At 37.7% G+C, this 18,080-nt stretch overlaps 1 protein-coding gene and 1 pseudogene across 4 annotated transcripts in view; one reads left to right on the forward strand and one right to left on the reverse strand.

The window, feature by feature from the left end:
* The window catches only part of FGD4 (FYVE, RhoGEF and PH domain containing 4), a 206,482-nt gene that overhangs the window by 55,348 nt on the left and 133,054 nt on the right, over positions 1-18,080 (forward strand). The window contains exon 1 of one of the 4 annotated variants that reach the window (XM_029204413.1): positions 100-135. The exons of the other annotated variants lie outside the window; for them this stretch is intronic. Coding sequence (XP_029060246.1) covers positions 105-135 — 31 coding nt within the window. The 5' untranslated portion in view covers positions 100-104. Of the gene's footprint in view, positions 1-99; positions 136-18,080 lie in introns of those variants that run through there. 4 annotated transcript variants of the gene reach the window in all.
* LOC114885082 lies at positions 2,549-3,184 on the reverse strand (annotated as a pseudogene).

Below are 18,080 nucleotides of genomic sequence, written 5' to 3' on the forward strand. Positions count from 1 at the left end.
TGTTCATTAATTAAAAATAGCTGCCCAGTACAGGAAACAGCTCATATAGCAGCTTCTGACACTGTTCTAAAAACAGACCTGAGCTGCTTGTGTGCTGAATAAGAATGAGCACTGAAAACTTGTGGACAAATTCAGGTAAAAGCATGCTTTGTTTTAAGAAGGATCTGTGTGCCTTTACATTAATGTTTTTCTGATTATAAGAGTCATTTGTTCTTACTGTTAAAAGACAGCAACAGCAACAAATGTTATAGTGGTATATTATGTAGAAAGTGGAATTCCCACCCAGATTGTGGTGTCTGTTTAGTCTGGTGGCTTCTAACAGGTTCTTTTCTATGCATATACAACAGTATATACTTACTTTAAAAGTGGAATTATATGTTTTTTTCAACTTGGTTTTTCACTTATATTAGAAATTTCCCACATCAAATCTTTTAAAATCCTCTTCCTTTATTTTATTTATTATCTCTTTTAAGGCAGCATAGTGTTTCACTTTATAGCTGTACTACAATTTGTTTAAACCAGTTCCCTATTAATAGGCTTATGAGTTGATGTTCTTTTAATTTTTTTTCTTTGAAAGTTACTGTTTTTAGGGCAGATGCACTTGTAATTGAACAAATTTACCAAATGTAATTTGTTGATAGTGTAACATATTGAGAGTTTACTATGTGCCTAGAACTCTTCTAAGCACTGTTCTGTGAAAATTAGAAGAATAATGCTACCATGTTATGAGGGATTTACTATTATTGTGCCTATTCTCAAGATGCAGAAAGCCTCCAGCCTCCCTATATGCCATCATGGTCATCCATAGGATGGACTGAAAGAGGGGTGATGGCTCAGACATTTAGGGCTCTTTAAATCCAAAGGAGCTAAGCAGACGGGTAGCAACTGCATCAACACAAGAGAAAGCAGAGCTTACAAATTCTTATTGGAGTTTCTGATGTTAAAAATCTTTGCTGGTTGCCATAACAACAGGCTTTGGAAGACCTGCCATCTTCACTCTTGTGACTGTGCCTTGAGGATTCCCTGGCTGTTACCACAGATTGTTTGGTGTCTGTGTATCCCCTGCTGACTTCCAAATTCCATTGTGAATTTATCTGATACACAGGGCCTTCCTCAGTTTTGTCTGTACCCCTGGTATGCCTTGCTAAGATCTCCTTCCCTGGTCAGTCCTCCCTGATGGCCTGCGTAGGTGCTTATTGTTTTCTACTGAAAATGGAAGCTATTAAGTTTTTGTTATTATTAGTGGCTTAGACTCTAAGATCTGTCTGTAAGATAGCCTCTAAAAAAAGTTTCCTGAGACTTAGAAGGTATGTTTCATTTGCTTAAATGATGGTTAAATTGATCCTAGGTATAATATATATATATTTTAAATTGAAATATAGTTGATTTACAATGTGTTATTTTAAGGTGTACAGCGAAGTGATTCAGTTATACATATATATATATACACACATATATATATATGTTCTTTTTCAGATTCATTTCCCTTATAGGTTATTACAAAATACTGAGTATAGTTCCCTGTGCCATCTAGTAAGTCCTTGTTGGTTATCTATTTTATATATAGTAGTGTGCATATGTTAATCCCAAACTCCTAATTTATCATCTCCCCCCTTTCTCCTTTGGTAACCATAAGTTTTTTTTCTATGTCTGTGGGTCTATTTCTGTTTTGTATATAAGTTCACTTGTATCTTTTTCTTTTTTTTTAGATTCTTCATATAAATGATACCATATGATATTTGTCTTTGTCTGGCTTATTTCACTTAGTATGATAATCTCTAGTTCTATCCATGCTGGACATTAAATTTTTAGAACAAAAAGTTTCGGTTACATTTCTTCATAATTATCTAGTCTGTCATGACTAGAGAGAAGTGAAGTTTAAAACACCAGTAAAAGGGACCTGTGTTTTGGTTCTTTATTGTAGTGTAATAAACCGCTCCAAAACTTATTAGTAGCTTAAAGCAGCAGTTTGTTATTTTGTGGTTCAGTGGGTTGACCAGGCAGTTCTGTTTTCATGTCCTGTCAGCTGGTTGCTAGAAAGGCTATGGTCCTCTGAGGTTTGGATAGGAGCTCAGCTAGGACCCAGTGGCTGCTTAGGTCACCTGAGGTGTCTGGGTTCCAAAATGGAAAAAATAGATGCTGCCCAACCAAATAAGGTCTGGGCCCAGAACTGGTACTGCATCATTTCTATCCTATTCTAATCGTCTAAGCAGTAATAGGCTTAGCCCAGAGTCAGTGTGGGAAGGGACTCTACAAGGACATGAGTACCTAGAAGTGTGTACACAAAATTTTAGAACCACTGGTCTAAAGGAAAAAGTCTATGAGGAACCTAAAATCTTTAAGAGGGGTCAACAAAGGGTTGTACAGCCACATCCTCAAGGCCACATTTTACTGGCAATGCAGGATTTGATCTTTGCCCTGAGCCATTCCTCCCTCCCTCCCTCCCTCCCTCCCTCCCTCCCTTCCTCCCTTTCACAAGAGCCCAGTTGTGTTTTTTTTTTAAGATTATTTATTTATTTTATTTTTATATTTTTGGCTGAATCGGGTCTTTTTGGCTGTATTGGTGTTGTGGAACACGGAATCTTCGTTGAGGCATACAGGATCTTTTGTTGCGGTACACGGGTTCTATAGTTGAGCCTTGCGAGCTCAGTAGTTGTGGTGCGCTGGCTCAGTTGCCCCGCGGCATGTGGGATCTTAGTTCCGTGACCAGGGATTGAACCCATGTGCCCTGCATTGTAAGGCAGATCCTTTACCACTGGACCACCAGGAAAGTCCCAAGAGCCCGTTTTTTTTATTTGATCATTTCTTGCATATGAAGTACTCCTCGATGACATCCTTGGCCTGAGACTGTTTTCCATAGTCCCTAACCACCACACAACCAACCACTTTACGGGGTTTTTCCCTGTCAATTTTACAGAGACCTACTCATTCCCCTAGTTTCTTGTTGTCATCAACCTTAATCAGGTTGATTTGGTGCTCAGCGCAAAGGGCCTGCACCAACTTGACTTACATAGGCTCATCACAGTTGGATTCAAACACACAAAGATGGGCTTGGAGCTTGTCTAAGGCTTTGGCAGCTTCACGAATTCCACGTGCTAGGCCATCGTGGATGAGGGCGGTCTTACAGCACCTCTTGCAGAGCAGTATTAACATCCATTATACCTCTGGCAGCAGTGCTTTTTTCGGCTATGGTGGTGGCTATGGCAGTGGCTTACGGGTGGAGCTGAATCCTGAATGCACCCAAGCTTCCACCTCCGTGGGACTCTGCCACAGCAGGGAAAGAGCTACCTGGAGCCATTTCTTACTTTGAGCTTATTTTTTGCTAAGATGCTGAAATGAGCAATGGTTTTATTTTTGAACCAGTCAAATCTGACCCCTTTATATTTCCTCTAAATTCTGTTTGAAAAGGAACCAAACAGTGCCTTTTTTAGTTCATCTCACTATATAGGCAGTTAAAATGAATCAGTTGATACTTTCAACTTTCTTCCTTGAATTTTCCTTAGTCAGATCATTGAGTTCATTAGGTACCATTTCCACCTTCCACATCACTGCATGCAATGGTTTGGTAATTGTTCTCACAGTACATAACTTGGGTCCCTTTTCTTCAGGCACTGATAACATTTCTTCACTTTTTCAAATCTTTATTAGCAATCTCCTCAAAACTCTTCCAGCTTCCACCCACCACGTGGATCCAAAGCCAGTACATATTTTAGGTTTTTGTTGCAGCAAAACCCACTTTTGGTACCAAATTTTGTTTCAGTTATCTATTGCTGCGTAACAAATCACCTCCAAATTTAGTGGCTTAAAACAACAATGGTGTTTTTGCTCACAATTTTGGGATTTGGTAGGGTTTGATAAGGACAGCTCACTGTATCTCACAGTCTGTGTGCTGTCAGCTGAGACAACTTGATTAGGGCTGTAGGATTTATTTTCAAGATAGCTCATTTTCATGCCTGGCAAGTAGGTGCTGTCAGCTGGGTATTTCTTCTTTTCCATGTGGGTTTTTCTCATTTCATGTGGCTGTTTGGACCTGCTCACAGCATGGTAGTTGGACTCCAAAAAGAAGGAGGCAGAAGTTGCCAGGCCTCTTAAAGATTTAGCCCAGGATTGGCACAATGTCATTTTTGCCCTTTTTCCTTTGGACAGTCATAGGCCCAATCCAGAATCAAGGAGGTGGCAAAATAGACCCCACCTCTTGGTGGGAGTAGTGACAGAGAATATGTGGCTGTCATGAATCCACTCTACTCTGTTAGGGGTTTTTTTTTTTTTTGACAGTATTGAAAAGGCACTCTTGGCTCAAGTTATGAGATGGTGAAAAATAATTGTTTATTATTTGAAGTAAAGTCGTGAGCTCTGGAAGAAGGCATTTCAATATCTGTGAAAATTTTATATGTTATATTTTACTGGTGGACAAAAGTCATTTTGGGGGGGTAGAATTAATTTTTAAATTCCTTCTCATCCACAGGGAGATCAGCTTGGTGCTTTGTGATCACCTAGAGGGGTGAGATAGGGAGGGTGGGAGGGAGACGCAAGAGGGAGGGGATATGGGGATATATGTATACATATAGCTTATTCACTTTGTTATACAGCAGAAACTAACACACCATTGTAAAGCAATTATGCTCCAATAATGATGTTTTAAAAAAAATTTCTTCTCATCAGAATAATACTTTTTTTTTTCATTTAACAAATGTTTATTAATTATGAACTCTGTGCCAGGCACTGCACTAAGCATTGGGTAGCCAATATTTATTTATTTATTTACTCTTAAGCACCTCTGGTATCAAGATTTGTATGCAACAGGGATGTCTGAATGCACTTATGTATCTTATTTGGTCTTAACACTGACCTGTTTATTTTTAGTAAAGGTTGCCTTCTGTGTTACCACATGTAGAGAAATAGTCCCCTTCCAAAGATTCCCCTTCTTGAAATAGGGACAAAATGCTGTTTAAGAGTTGTGTGCAATGAAAGGGGGACTCTGGATGCTTTGTTGAAGTGATTGTGGTAAAGCAGAGGGTGAATAATGGGATGAAAGGATCCCAAGGTTTTCTATCATTTGGAACTTTTGTGTGCAGCTCTTTCCAGATTGGCAAGAGAGGACAAAACAGACGATGGTTGCCCAAGCTTTTGCTTATTCACCCAAATCATCTATTAGGTAAGGTCATACAGGCTAGTAAATGACTTCCTGAATTTGTTAAGCACTTACATTAGTAAATTTTTCGCTATCCAATTTGAAGCTCTTAAAATCAAATTAATGCTCTATTACAATAGTGATTCAAAAGAGTTTAAATACATCTTGTAGCTTTAAAATTCATATAATCTGGTATTAAATCTTTGACCTTTAACTTTAGTTCCTTTTTTAGCTTTGATTTCATGCTTTTGGGTTTCGTTATACGTTATCTTGATAGCACTGATAAGTTGTTAAATATTGAAATAATTTGAGCATGTTTTCTTTAATTTGATTGTTTATAAAAATGTTTGGGGCAACATTGGTTTCCCTCACTTGCTTTTAGTTTTACTCTTCTACAGTAGTTGTCAAGTGTGACTAATAATTTGCTTCCTCTTTCTGTCTCTCCTTCGTTCTTCTTTTTATGTTTTTCTTCTTTATTCTCCTACTACCCTGTGAAGTCTGGTGCAATGATATATTCAGGAATGAGATAATGGGTGGTGTGGATGAGATGATTATTATACATGTATTTATGATTCTGTATGAGGGATCCTTCTAGCTTCTTCTTTTTTTTAAAAAAATTTTTTTTCCAGCCCAGAAGGTCCACCATTCATTTTTTCTTTTTAAAATTTATTTATTTTAATTTATTCATTTTTGGCTGCATTGCGTCTTCTTTGCTGCGTGCGGGTTTTCTCTAGTTGTGGCAAGCGGGCGCTACTCTTCATTGCGGTGCACAGGCTTCTTATTGCTGTGGCTTCTCTTGTTGTGGAGCATGGGCTCTAGGTGCGCGGGCTTCAGTAGTTGCAGCACGTGGGCTTAGTAGTTGTGGCTCGCGGGCTCTAGTGTGCAGGCTCAGTAGTTGTGGAACACGGGCTCAGTTGCTCTGCGGCACGTGCGATCTTCCCAGCCCAGGGCTCAAACCCGTGTCCCCTGCATTGGCAGGTGGATTCTTAACCACTGGGTCACCAGGGAAGCCCCTAGCTTCTTCTTGATACTCTTCAGCATCAAACTTCCCTGGCATGATATCATTACCAACAGTTTGGAAAATGATGCCTGTGCTCTTCGTTGTCAGAAAATATCATCTTCTGTTTCTTTACAAATTAAAGTTCCACATGTTTTGGGGTGTCTTAGGTACTCATCAGTCCATCAAGCAATTAGTGTGAGTGTGAGAACTAGTAAAGCATTCTGGGGACACTTAGGTGAATAGGAAATGGTCACTGTTATTTGCTTCTTACTCTCCAGTCTTCAAATTCTTCCTTCCCAGTCAGATTTGAAAGCTTGGCATGGTTTTCTGAAGGCTTGGATTAGACACCTGTAGAATGTTGGTGGGGGGTGGGGGGGGGTTGCTGTCTTCACAACTGTACTTCACTAGTCATTAAATAGGATCTTACTTATTTCAGGGTTTATACAGCCTACTGTAGTCTCACTATTTTGAACTCCAGTTGTTAAGAATGTATTTTTGTATGTATTTAAAAATTGTCCTTTATTTCCCTTGGGTAGTTCCTGATTACCTTCCAGGTATTTTCATAGAATACTCATTTCTGGACTAACTAATTTTAATCCCCTTCAGATTTTCTCATATCCCGCTTTTCCCCATAGCTTTAGTAAATTGTCCAAATAGCTACATATATTTACATTCAACAGAATTATTTTTCCACTTGACCTGCCCTCCATAGATACCTAAGCAGCAAAATTCATAAAACCTTTTTAACCATGAACTCTTTAAAAATATAATTCGTAAAATAATTTAATGTGGGGCTTGGAAGGGACCTTTGAAATTATGTGATTTAGAGCCCTTCTCTTCTGTTGTTGCATAAGTAATGCACAGGTTTGATACATAGAATTAATATAATCAAAAAAGGGAGGAAGACAGTGCTGCATGTAATTGGAGGATACTTTATCTGTTTTATACCTTTAATCTGCCTTGTTTATTGTTTTAATTGCACAATGCCCTATGGTGCCCTTTCATTTCTTTGTAAATTATATAAAGCCAGTCTTTCAACAAAATCTGCTTATTTGCCCCAATGGGTATATTTGTTGTGCTTGTGGTATTCTTGATTTTTAACTCTAGTTAACCAAGATAATTTTGACTCCCAGAACTTGTTTGAACTACCACTTTTTATTTTGGTAGCATTTACAAGCTATTTCTAGTTCTTCATTTGGGCTGCTTTTAAAAAATATACCCATGAAATCTATAAAGTGCTGATAAATGAAATCAAAGATCTAAATAAATGGAGAGACATACTGTGTTCATGGATTAGAAAACTCTCAATATAGTAAAGATGATCTCCCCAATTAATATAAAAGTTTAACACAATTCTTATCAAAATTCTGGGAAAATTTTTATAGGTGTGGATAGATTATTCTAAAATTTACATAGAAAGAGTAACTAGAATAGCTAAAACAGTTTTGAGAAAGAAGAACAATGTTGGGAGAATCACTCTATCCAGTTTTAAGACATGTGGCTACAGCAATCAAGACTATGGTATTGCCAGAGGGATAGACGAATAGATAAATGCAACAGAATAGAGAACTTAGAAGTAGCCTCACACAGGTAGAGCCAGCTGATTTTTGACAAAGCTGCAAGAGTAATACAGTTTGTCTCTTCAACAAATGCTGCTAGAGCAATTGGATATCTACAGACCAAAAAAAAAAAGCAAACCCCAAAACCCTAAACCTTAGAATATATCCATAAATTAACTCAAAATAGGTTATCAATTTAAATGTAAAACATAGGGCTTCCCTGGTGGCGCAGTGGTTGAGAGTCCGCCTGCCGATGCTGGGGACACGGGTTCATGCCCCAGTCTGGGAAGATCCCACATGACGTGGAGCGGCCGGGCCCGTGAGCCATGGCCACTGAGCCTGCGCGTCTGGAGCCTGTGCTCCGCAACGGGAGAGGCCACAACAGTAAGAGGCCTGCGTACCGCAAAAAAAAGAAAAAAAAAAAAAGTTAAATCTTAAAAAAAAAAAAGTAAAACATAAAACTGCAAAACTTTTAAAAGACAGCATAGGAGAAAATCTTTAGGACTTAGGGCTTGGCAAAAAGTTATTAGCCATATATACCCAGAAAAAACCATAATTTGAAAAGATACGTGTACCCCAATGTTCATTGCAGCACTATTTACAATAGCCAGGACATGGAAACAACCTAAATGTCCATCAACAGAGGAATGGATAAAGAAAGTATGGTGCATATATACAATGGAATATTACTCAGCCATAAAAAAGAACAAAATAATGCCGTTTGCAGCAACATGGATGGACCTAGAGATTGTCATACTGAGTGAAGTAAGTCAGACACAGAAAGACAAATATAATATCACTTATATGTGGAATTTTTAAAAAGGGTACAAATGCACTTATTTACAAAACAGAAACAGACTCATGAATGAACTTATGGTTACCAGGGGGGAAGGGATTGATAGGGAGTTTGGGACTGACATGTACACACTGCTATATTTAAAATGGATAACCGGGACTTCCCTGGCGGTCCAGTGGTTAAGACTCCACGCTTCCATAGCAGGGGGCATAGGTTCGGTACCTGGTCAGGGAACTAAGATACCACATGCCGTGTGGCATGACCAAAATTAAATAAAATTAAAAGAAAATAAAAATGGATAACGAACAAGGACCTACTGTATAGTACAGGAACTATGAACAACCTAAATGGGAAAAGAATTTGAAAAAGGATATATGTATATGTATAACCGAATCACTTTGCTGTACACCTCAAACTATCACAACATTTTTAATCAACTATACTCCAACATAAAATAAAAAGTTAAAAAAACAGAAGTAGAGTCACAGATGTAGAAAACAAACTTATGGTTACTGGGGAATAAGGCGGGAGGGATAAACTGGGAGATTGGGATTGACGTATACACACTATTACATATAAAATAGATAAGTAATGAGAACCTACTGTATAGCACAGGGAATTCTACTCAATACTCAGTAATGGCCTATATGGGAAAAGAATCTAAAAAAAGAGTGGAGGGCTTCCCTGGTGGCGCAGTGGTTGAGAGTCTGCCTGCCGATGCAGGGGACACGGGTTCGTGTCCCGGCCCAGGAAGATCCCACGTGCCGCAGAGCGGCTGGGCCCGTGAGCCATGGCCTCTGAGCCTGCACGTCCGGAGCCTGTGCCCCGCAAAGGGAGAGGCCACAACCGTGAGAGTCCCATGTACTGCAAAAAATAAAAATTAAAAGAAATTAAAAAAATTTAAAAAGTGGATATATGTATATGTATAACTGATTCACTTTGCTGTACACCTGAAACTAACAACATTGTAAATCAACTATACTCCAGTAAAAAATTAAAAAAGTTATTAGCCATGTGACCAAAAGCATGAATATAAAAGAAAAGACTGATAAATAAAATTTCATCAGGGGACTTCCCTGGTGGCACAGTGGTTAAGAATCCGCCTGCCAACGCAGGGGACTCGGGTTCGAACCCTGGTCTGGGAAGATTGCACATGCTGCGGAGCAGCTGAGCCCATGTGTCACAACTAGTGAGCCTGCACTCTAGAGCCCTCGAGCCACAACTGCTTAGCCCATGCGCCACAGCTACTGAGCCCATGCAGTGCAAATACTGAAGCCCACGTGCCCTAGAGCTTGTGCGCCTCAACTACTGAAGCCCGTGCGCTCTAGGGCCCGCATGCCGCGACTACTGAAGCCTGCGCTCCACAACAAGAGAAGAAGCCACCGCAGTGAGAAGTCCGTGTGCTGCAACGAAATGTAGTCCCCGCTCGCCACAACTAGAGAAAGCCTGCGCGCAGCAACGAAGACCCAATGCAGCCAAAGAAAAAATTCATCAAAATTTAAAACTTTAGCCTGTTAAAAGGGTGAAAAGAAAGGCTATAGACTAGAAAAATATTTGGAAATCCTATATTTGACAAAGGACTCCTATCTAAAATGTATAAAGAACTGTCAAAACTCAACAGAGGGCTTCCCTGGTGGCGCAGTGGTTGAGAGTCCGCCTGCCGGTGCAGGGGACACGGGTTCGTGCCCCGGTCCGGGAAGATCCCACGTGCCGCAGAGTGGCTGGGCCCGTGAACCATGGCCGCTGAGCCTGCGCATCCGGAGCCTGTGCTCCGCAACGGGAGAGGCCACAACAGTGAGAGGCCCACATACCGCAAAAACAAAACAAAACAAACAAACAAAAAAAAACTCAACAGAAACAACTCAAACAGTCTAATTAGAAAATGGGCAAACAACATGAAGACACATTTCACCAAGAAAAGATATACAGATGACAAATGAAAATAAGCACATGTGGACACTCATCATATAATCTAGCATTTGCACTTTGGAGCATTTATCCCAGGGAAATGAAAACTTAGATCCACACTAAAACCTGTGCAAAATGTTCATGGCAGTTTTATTTGTAATAGCCCGAAGTTGTGAACAAACTCATGTTCATTAACATGAATGGCTAAACTGTGGAACATCCACATTATGGAATTCAACACACCAATAAAAAGGAACGCACTATTGATGCATACAAGAACTTGAATGGATCTCAAGGGCATTAGGTTGAGTGAAAAAAGCCAATCTCAAAAAGTCACATACTGTATGATTCCACTTACAAAGCATTCTGTAAATGACAGCATGATGTGGAGAACAGATTAGTGGCTGCCAGGGGTTAGGGACGGTGAGGAGAAGGGTGTTGGGTATGACTAGAAAGGGGTGGCATGAGGGAGCTCTTCATGATGATGGAATTGTTCAGTATCTTGATTGTGGCAGAGGTTACACAAGTCTATTCAAGTGATAAAATGGCATAGAACTAAACATACACATTGTACAAATGTCAGTTTCTTGGTTTTGGTATTGTATTTATGGTTATATAATATGACATAATGATTAGGGGAAACTGGGCCTCTGTAGTATTTTTGCAACTTCCTATGAGTCAATAATTATTTCAAAATACACTTATGTACTTTATATATTTTATTCAAAATATATATACATATACCCAGACTTAGCCATGTGTGGTCCACTAGCCCCAAGTTGCTTTTAAAATTAAAATTAACTAAAATAAAATTTTAGTTCCTTGATCACACAAGTCATGTTTCAAATGCTCATGTGGCTACGTTATACTATAGCACAAATATAGAACATTTCCATCAACACAGAAAGTTCAATTGGCACAAATGCTTTAGACAAATCAATAATGCCATTTGCCATACATGTGGGCACCTACACATTTCTTAGTGAACTATCTTAAATTTATAAATCAAAAGACATTAGTATGTACCAGCAAAATTTAAATAGAAAAAAAATGGATTTAATGTGATGCATTTAAAAGCTACCATGATTTTTGAGGCTATATCCCATATTTTAATAAGAAAAGGGAATGAAACATTTGCTTCATGTTTGAAATAGGGATAGGTTTTTTTCCTTATCTGCCAAGGCAGTTGCACTTTCTTTCCATAATCACAATATAGAATATATAGGCAATGGGCAAAATAGAAGGGGTGGACAGGTAGGGGAAAGAGGTATCAGCAGGAAAAATACTTTAAACATCCCATATTTTTTGTTATTTTCTGTTTCTTAGTGACCAGTTTACCAATGGTAGCTTACTATTGCAGAGGAAGCATGGTTTAGCGACCAGACCTTAAACCAGAATTCTATTTCTGGTTCAAAGTGACCCTGAGGGAAGTGACTCTTCTCATTCTCATAACTAATAAGCAAATTAAGATAAAACTGACTATTGCTCTGGTGGACTATAGGATAAGTTATTCTAAAATTATTCTAATGTTTTAGGCTATGTATAAAACTCTTCACTTACAAGTAGATTAAATACAAAGTTTTGAGGAACTTACTTATGGCAAGAGTCACATGAAGTAGAAAGAGGAAGTTTGTTTTAGCAGGCATGAACAGTTTTAGTATTTGAATTTGGGGGTTAAAGTCAAGAAAACTCAGACATAGGGTAAAAGTTTTTCTTATCCTTTCACAGGTTAGTAATTTTGGGAAAACTTTGGGAGAATGGCAGGCAGTTTGCATTTTAGATATCAGGTTTTGAAGTTAAAAAGTCCAGGGTTTGAATTGCAGCTCTGCCAGTTACTGTCTAAGTTATTTAACTTTAGTTCTCAGTTTTACCATCTATACAATGGGACTAATTAATGCCTTTTTGTTAGGGTTGTTATGAGAAGGGTATATAATAATACAGAGCTGTAATTACTGATGATAATATTAATTTTATCAAGACATGGAATGGAATGATGGTGGTGTTAGGAGCAAACAAATAGCTTTGTTTACTCTTTTATGAAGATTTATTTTTAGCCACGTAATAATGGTTTTCTTGGGGGAGTACTAATTTTGGCTTTATAACAAATTGGTTGATATTGTGGTTCCTAAAGCTGTTCTTAATGTGTGGCTAAATGGATCAAAATCACTTGATTTAAAGCCAAGAGGGATAAATCTGTTTTTGTAAAATCTAGCAGACCAAAGTATAAGCAGAAAACTAAGACAAATAAAAGCACACATTTATGAAATTTTATTTCAGTGCAATACCTGTAACATGTTTCTACAGCTATATTCACATAATATCTGAATGAACAGTGAAAGGGTTTACTTAGGGGCTTCCCTGGTGGCGCAGTGGTTGAGAGTCCGCCTGCTGTTGCAGGGGACATGGGTTCGTGCCCCGGTCTGGGAAGATCCCACATGCCGCAGAGCGGCTGGGCCCATGAGCCATGGCCGCTGAGCCTGCGCTCTGCAACGGGAGAGGCCACAACAGGGAGAGGCCCGCGTACCGCAAAAAAAATAAAAATAAAAATAAAAAAGAAAGGGTTTACTTAATTATAAAGACATATTAAAAATCTACAATGTACAATGTCAAATTATCAGAAAATGTTCCATATGAATTTTCTTTTTCTTTGCCTGCTAAACTGCTAAACCATTGAAAAAGAGGCCAAGAACCAGAGCCAACATACTTATTTGGATCCTTCCAGCCCTGGTACACTGTAGCAGAGCAGAACAGTTCCAGTTTCAGCCAGTCGTTCACTGGCATGTGGTCAGTTTGAAGTTTCCTGCTGTATTTCTCTGAACTAGAGAGAAGGAAACAAAAATGCTGACGTCCTCATTTGACTTCATCACTCATGCCTGAGCACATACACCAACACTTCCTGTGCAAAACCTACCCTGACTCTGCAGAGGACACTCTCAGCCCTCAGCTGATCTGGGTGGGGATGCTGGCTTGGGTTGGTGAAGTTTGGAAAGCATTATCCCTCGGTTGGATACCTCACACTGTATGAACATGCCATGTCTCATTACTATACCTTTCATTTCATAGAGATAAGCTTTCAAAGCTTATAATAACAATATTCATTGATAGTAAGTGATTGTTACAGGCCAGTTAGTAGCTCTCAAGACCACCACCCTGTGAAAGTAGTATACTGGATGACAGCACGTTTAAGAAAGAGCTAATTTAGAAATATAATGCTATGGAAATTGAACTGAAAAAAATCTATCAGAATATCTGAAATGTATATATTTTGTCTCCCTAATATCAGTATGTCCATATCTATCCTACCTTAACACTCCTGGCCTCGGTTTTCTTATCCATACAAAGGGAGGATTTCTAAATTTCTAAGGCTTTGTGATTTTAGCATGTGTTTCTCCAAGTAGTTTTCTCCATGTTTCCACTTCTTGGTTCATAAGCTACATTAATGTTTATTTTATTCTACCTGTCAAAATGTCCTCAAGTACTTTAAGGTAATACACTATTTTCAGTTTGTTATTCTTTCAGAAACAGAATAATTTGAAGAAGTGCTGTTGCAAAGTTGTACTGCGTCTAGATATTATAGTTTGATTCTGACTACACCATCTAAATATCACATGAAAGGAAAATTAGAATTTGGGTTATTATGTAAATGTTAAATCCATGTGGTGATAAACCTTAGATGTTTTAAGAAGTCTATGTTATGTGATACATTATCTAAAACATTGACTTTAATTAGTAATTTTCTCTTACAAGCATGGCAGGGATGGAAAGTTTGCTCATTGGTGCCTCTCCTTTAAAATCCTGATTTTTTTTTTTTAAATGAAGAAGTCATTTGGAATTGCTAGTAACCTGGGAAGGAAACAAGGTCCCTTTGCTTGGGGGGACCTTGGTTTTGCTATTCAGCATTTCTTATGACTTTCTTATGACCATGAAAAAATATGCTAAGATTCTTTATGACCTAGTTTTAAAGGATAGTTTGTTATAAATTTAAAGACTCTAACTACAATAAAATCACAGGTAGTTGGCCCCATCCTTCCCATTTTACCACAGTATTCTAGAGTTCTCTCACCACATTTTGAAATACCTTCGTGGAATTTTGAAATTCGTTACTTGCGTAGTTCTTTGAGGCTGCATCAGTGCTAGAAGAGGAGTTATGAAACATAGCTGTGCACTTCCCCTTAGTTGGTTCTTCACCATGTTGAACAGAAGATGTGTGCGTGTTTGGTGTCTAAATACAGAATGCCTATAGATTGTACCTACAAGTTGTATATCCAACGAGTTCCTCCACAAGCAGGAAATAAGTATGATTAATCAGAAGAATAAAAGGCACTGCTGGATGTTGTTTGAAAGGAATCCTTTATGGGGGTCTGTGAGTATTGCTTTTGCAGTTTCCATTTTTGAAATATCTTAGGTTAAAAACATTTGAAATTTTTGAGTATGCAAAGTATATGAGTAGATGAAGTAACTGGTATTTATCTCTTTGTTTACTACTAAATTATAAGTAATTTGTATCATTATTGAAAAATTATCCTGGCTCTTGTCTAGAATGGTTTCATACTGTGATTTTAGCACAAAGGTACACTTTTTCTTATTTTCATGGCCCAAGTACGATTACTTGAGATAATGGCATTTCTTCCTGAGGATTCATAGCATAGCAGTGTTCCCTGAGAGCAGTGAAAGTGAACTGTGCTTTAAGTGCAATTGCTGTTGACTTTTCTTAGCTGAGCCTTTTTATTATAACCTCATTCCTTCTGTTTCTAGTTTCTATTTCTCCTCCTTCCTTCTGTTTCTAATATGTAAAAGCTACACTTCAAGTTTCTTAGAACTTATTTGTGCACTTAATATTCTCTCATTCATCAGTTATTTGGGGAAAGATTCCCTCTACTTCTAAAACATCAGCAAGGTACATTGGTAACACACAAGGTTAAGGATTTCTTGAAATTACATATGATTTATTGGACTCTGAAGTCAGTTGACTTGCCTAGATCCTCCTAGCGTTGTAGCTTTACTGTTCTCATGGTCTTTTTCTATTTAACTGAAAAACAACGTTAGATGAATGTTTTGTTCAGAAAAACATTTTTAAACAGATTTTTGATTTGTAGTAAGGAGAAAGAAAATAAACATTTAGGTGTAACTACTGATAACATTTTGATGTGTTTTTCCTCTTTTGTATCTGTTGTTTGGCAAAGCTGAGGTCGTAATTTACATGGATTTTTAAAATCATGCTTTCCCCTTCCCACATAACATTAGATGTTTCACATTACAAAACTTCCTAGTAAAAATTCAATAGCTGTATGATATTCTGTTAAAAAGTAGTACTTTAATTTAGTTAATATATCCTCCATTGTTAGATATTTAACATCTTTCAAGTTTTTGGATTATAAATAACTGAGAGAACACCACCATTTTTTAAAGACTGTCTTTGCAAGGTGCCTTGGGGAGGAAAAATCCCATTGTGTTTGTATTCTTCATTTAAGATATTAATAATACCTATACCTTAGAATTTTAAAGACATTGAATTAGGATTTTAAACAAACGTGTTAGGTTCCATGTTGGTTTAAACTTACGAATCACACATTTTAAAAACTTTTTCTTCTGTGTGGCAGGGAGCCCATGTGCTAGCTATTTTTCAAATGTAGATGACATTGCTTTCTTCATAGAGAAAAACTGGAGTGGTTTCTATAGAATATTTGCAGATAGGTGATCACTGAGGAACATTGAAAGAGAACTTCCCTAACTAAGGCAGGTTCTTCTATGCCACAAGCCTCATGTGAATGGAAAACTAGATCTATGCATAAAAGCATGGGCTATGAAAATACTGGTGCTGGGGAAAACACAGATTCACAAGACTTTAGCCAAAGCCTTTAGTTTTTCTTTGTTTCACTAGGTTAGAAATGGCCTGAGATTCTCCCAATAATTCAGCCACAAAAGAAAGAAAAAGCTTGTTGTTCTTCGTTCCCATTGTATAGAGGCCCCTATGTCACAGACTTGCACCAACGTGGAGTACTGACCTACCTTGTGGAATGAATGGAACTGAGTTTAGAGTACTTTGAGTTACTTATAAATTCTTAAATGTGTCTTGCATTTAAAACTTTATAGGCATGATGATAAATTTTAATAGAATACAAATAGCTAGAGTAATGTGAATATACAATCAAAATATGGAAGTTTGGAGTCTTATTCTTCAAGTAATTATTTTGGATTGGAAAATTTGATTTCAGGATTTTAGGAGTTTTATTTTTTCTTTGCCCTGCTCTGCGTCCTCCTCACTAGTTTAGATGGTAATATAAGTTACTATCCGACTTTTCTTTATTATGATGAGTAAAATTTTATTGAACATGTATTATACTTAGAAATAGTCATTTCTCCTAATTTTTATTGTAACTTTAAAATTTAGGATCTGGTTGCTATTAAACACCAGATTATATGTATACATATATATTTTACATTAAAAAAAAGTCAAAGTAGGATTTATTATAGGACCTGTAGGTTTTATTCTCTAATAACAAGTATAAATAGAGCTATTTATAAGACAAAAGGGGACTCAGAATTAGGCTGAAAACCACAGTAGTTCAAGGGGGGGTTTTTTTGGCCCCCATTGTTTTTCAGGCATGCCAACCTGTGTATGCTTCTTCGGAGCGTGCATACAGTGCACACAGTGTTCTCAGGATCAGCTTTGTCACTGAACCAATTGGACTCCTGTCCAGCCGTTTACACACTTCTTGGCATTTCTCCTGCACATTTGTTTTCATCTTTCCAACTCATTTGCTCCTCTGGCATTAGGACCAACAGCTGCAGTTGCACATGGGGTCCGTAAAGTAGCTGAATAATAAAATGCTATGACCTGGTTCTTGTATAGTTTCAATGATGACTGTGTTGGTAACTCAGAAATGCTGCAGATATGTTTGGCAGGTCAGGTGAAACATCATCTTTATTTTACAGGAAGAAAGTTTATGTATAAAAAGTATTGGTAATTGATACTGAATGATATAAGTTATATCTCCTAAATCCTAGTCTTATTGTTTACTGAGTACCTATTAGACACAGTGCTTGGTGTTATATGCACATTATTTCGAATCCTTAGAATAATCTTGTAAGATAGCTGATATGACCATATTTTTCAGGTGGAGAAAGCAGACTCAATGAGGTTATATACCCATATCTACATATTCAGTATTACATGGTAAATAGCAGAACTGGAATTCAAGTCCAAGATCGTCTGTTCCCAAAGATTGTAGCCTATCCATTACACACTGTGCAGCAATTTTTTGTGTGTATGAATAGTATTTTATTTCCATTTTGCTGTTGATGAACATCAATTATTATGTAATGAAAGGTTCTATGAACATTACATCTTTTAGTGGAATTATTGTGTTATGCGTATGTTCAGCTTTAGGAGACGTTGCCTAAAGGTTTTCCATAGTGGTTTTAGGGTGTGAATATTCTAGTTCCCCTTCCTAGCCAATACTTTGCTTGTCTAAAAAAATTTTAGCCATGTGGCAGGTATCTAGTGGTATCATTTTGTGATTTTAATTTGCACATCTCTGATTAATGATTTTTATATGCTTATTGGAGACCTTTTGTGAGGTTCCCAATCGAAGCTTTTGTCCATTAAAAAATAGGGTGGGAGCCGAAAGTAAAAAGAGTAAAAAAGAAACATTTAATATAAAGTTGGGCAGCGATAAGTGCTAT

The sequence above is a fragment of the Monodon monoceros genome, unplaced genomic scaffold, assembly GCF_005190385.1.
Source record: "Monodon monoceros isolate NGI ecotype Baffin Bay Population unplaced genomic scaffold, NGI_Narwhal_1 Super_Scaffold_6, whole genome shotgun sequence".
NCBI lineage: Eukaryota > Metazoa > Chordata > Mammalia > Artiodactyla > Monodontidae > Monodon > Monodon monoceros.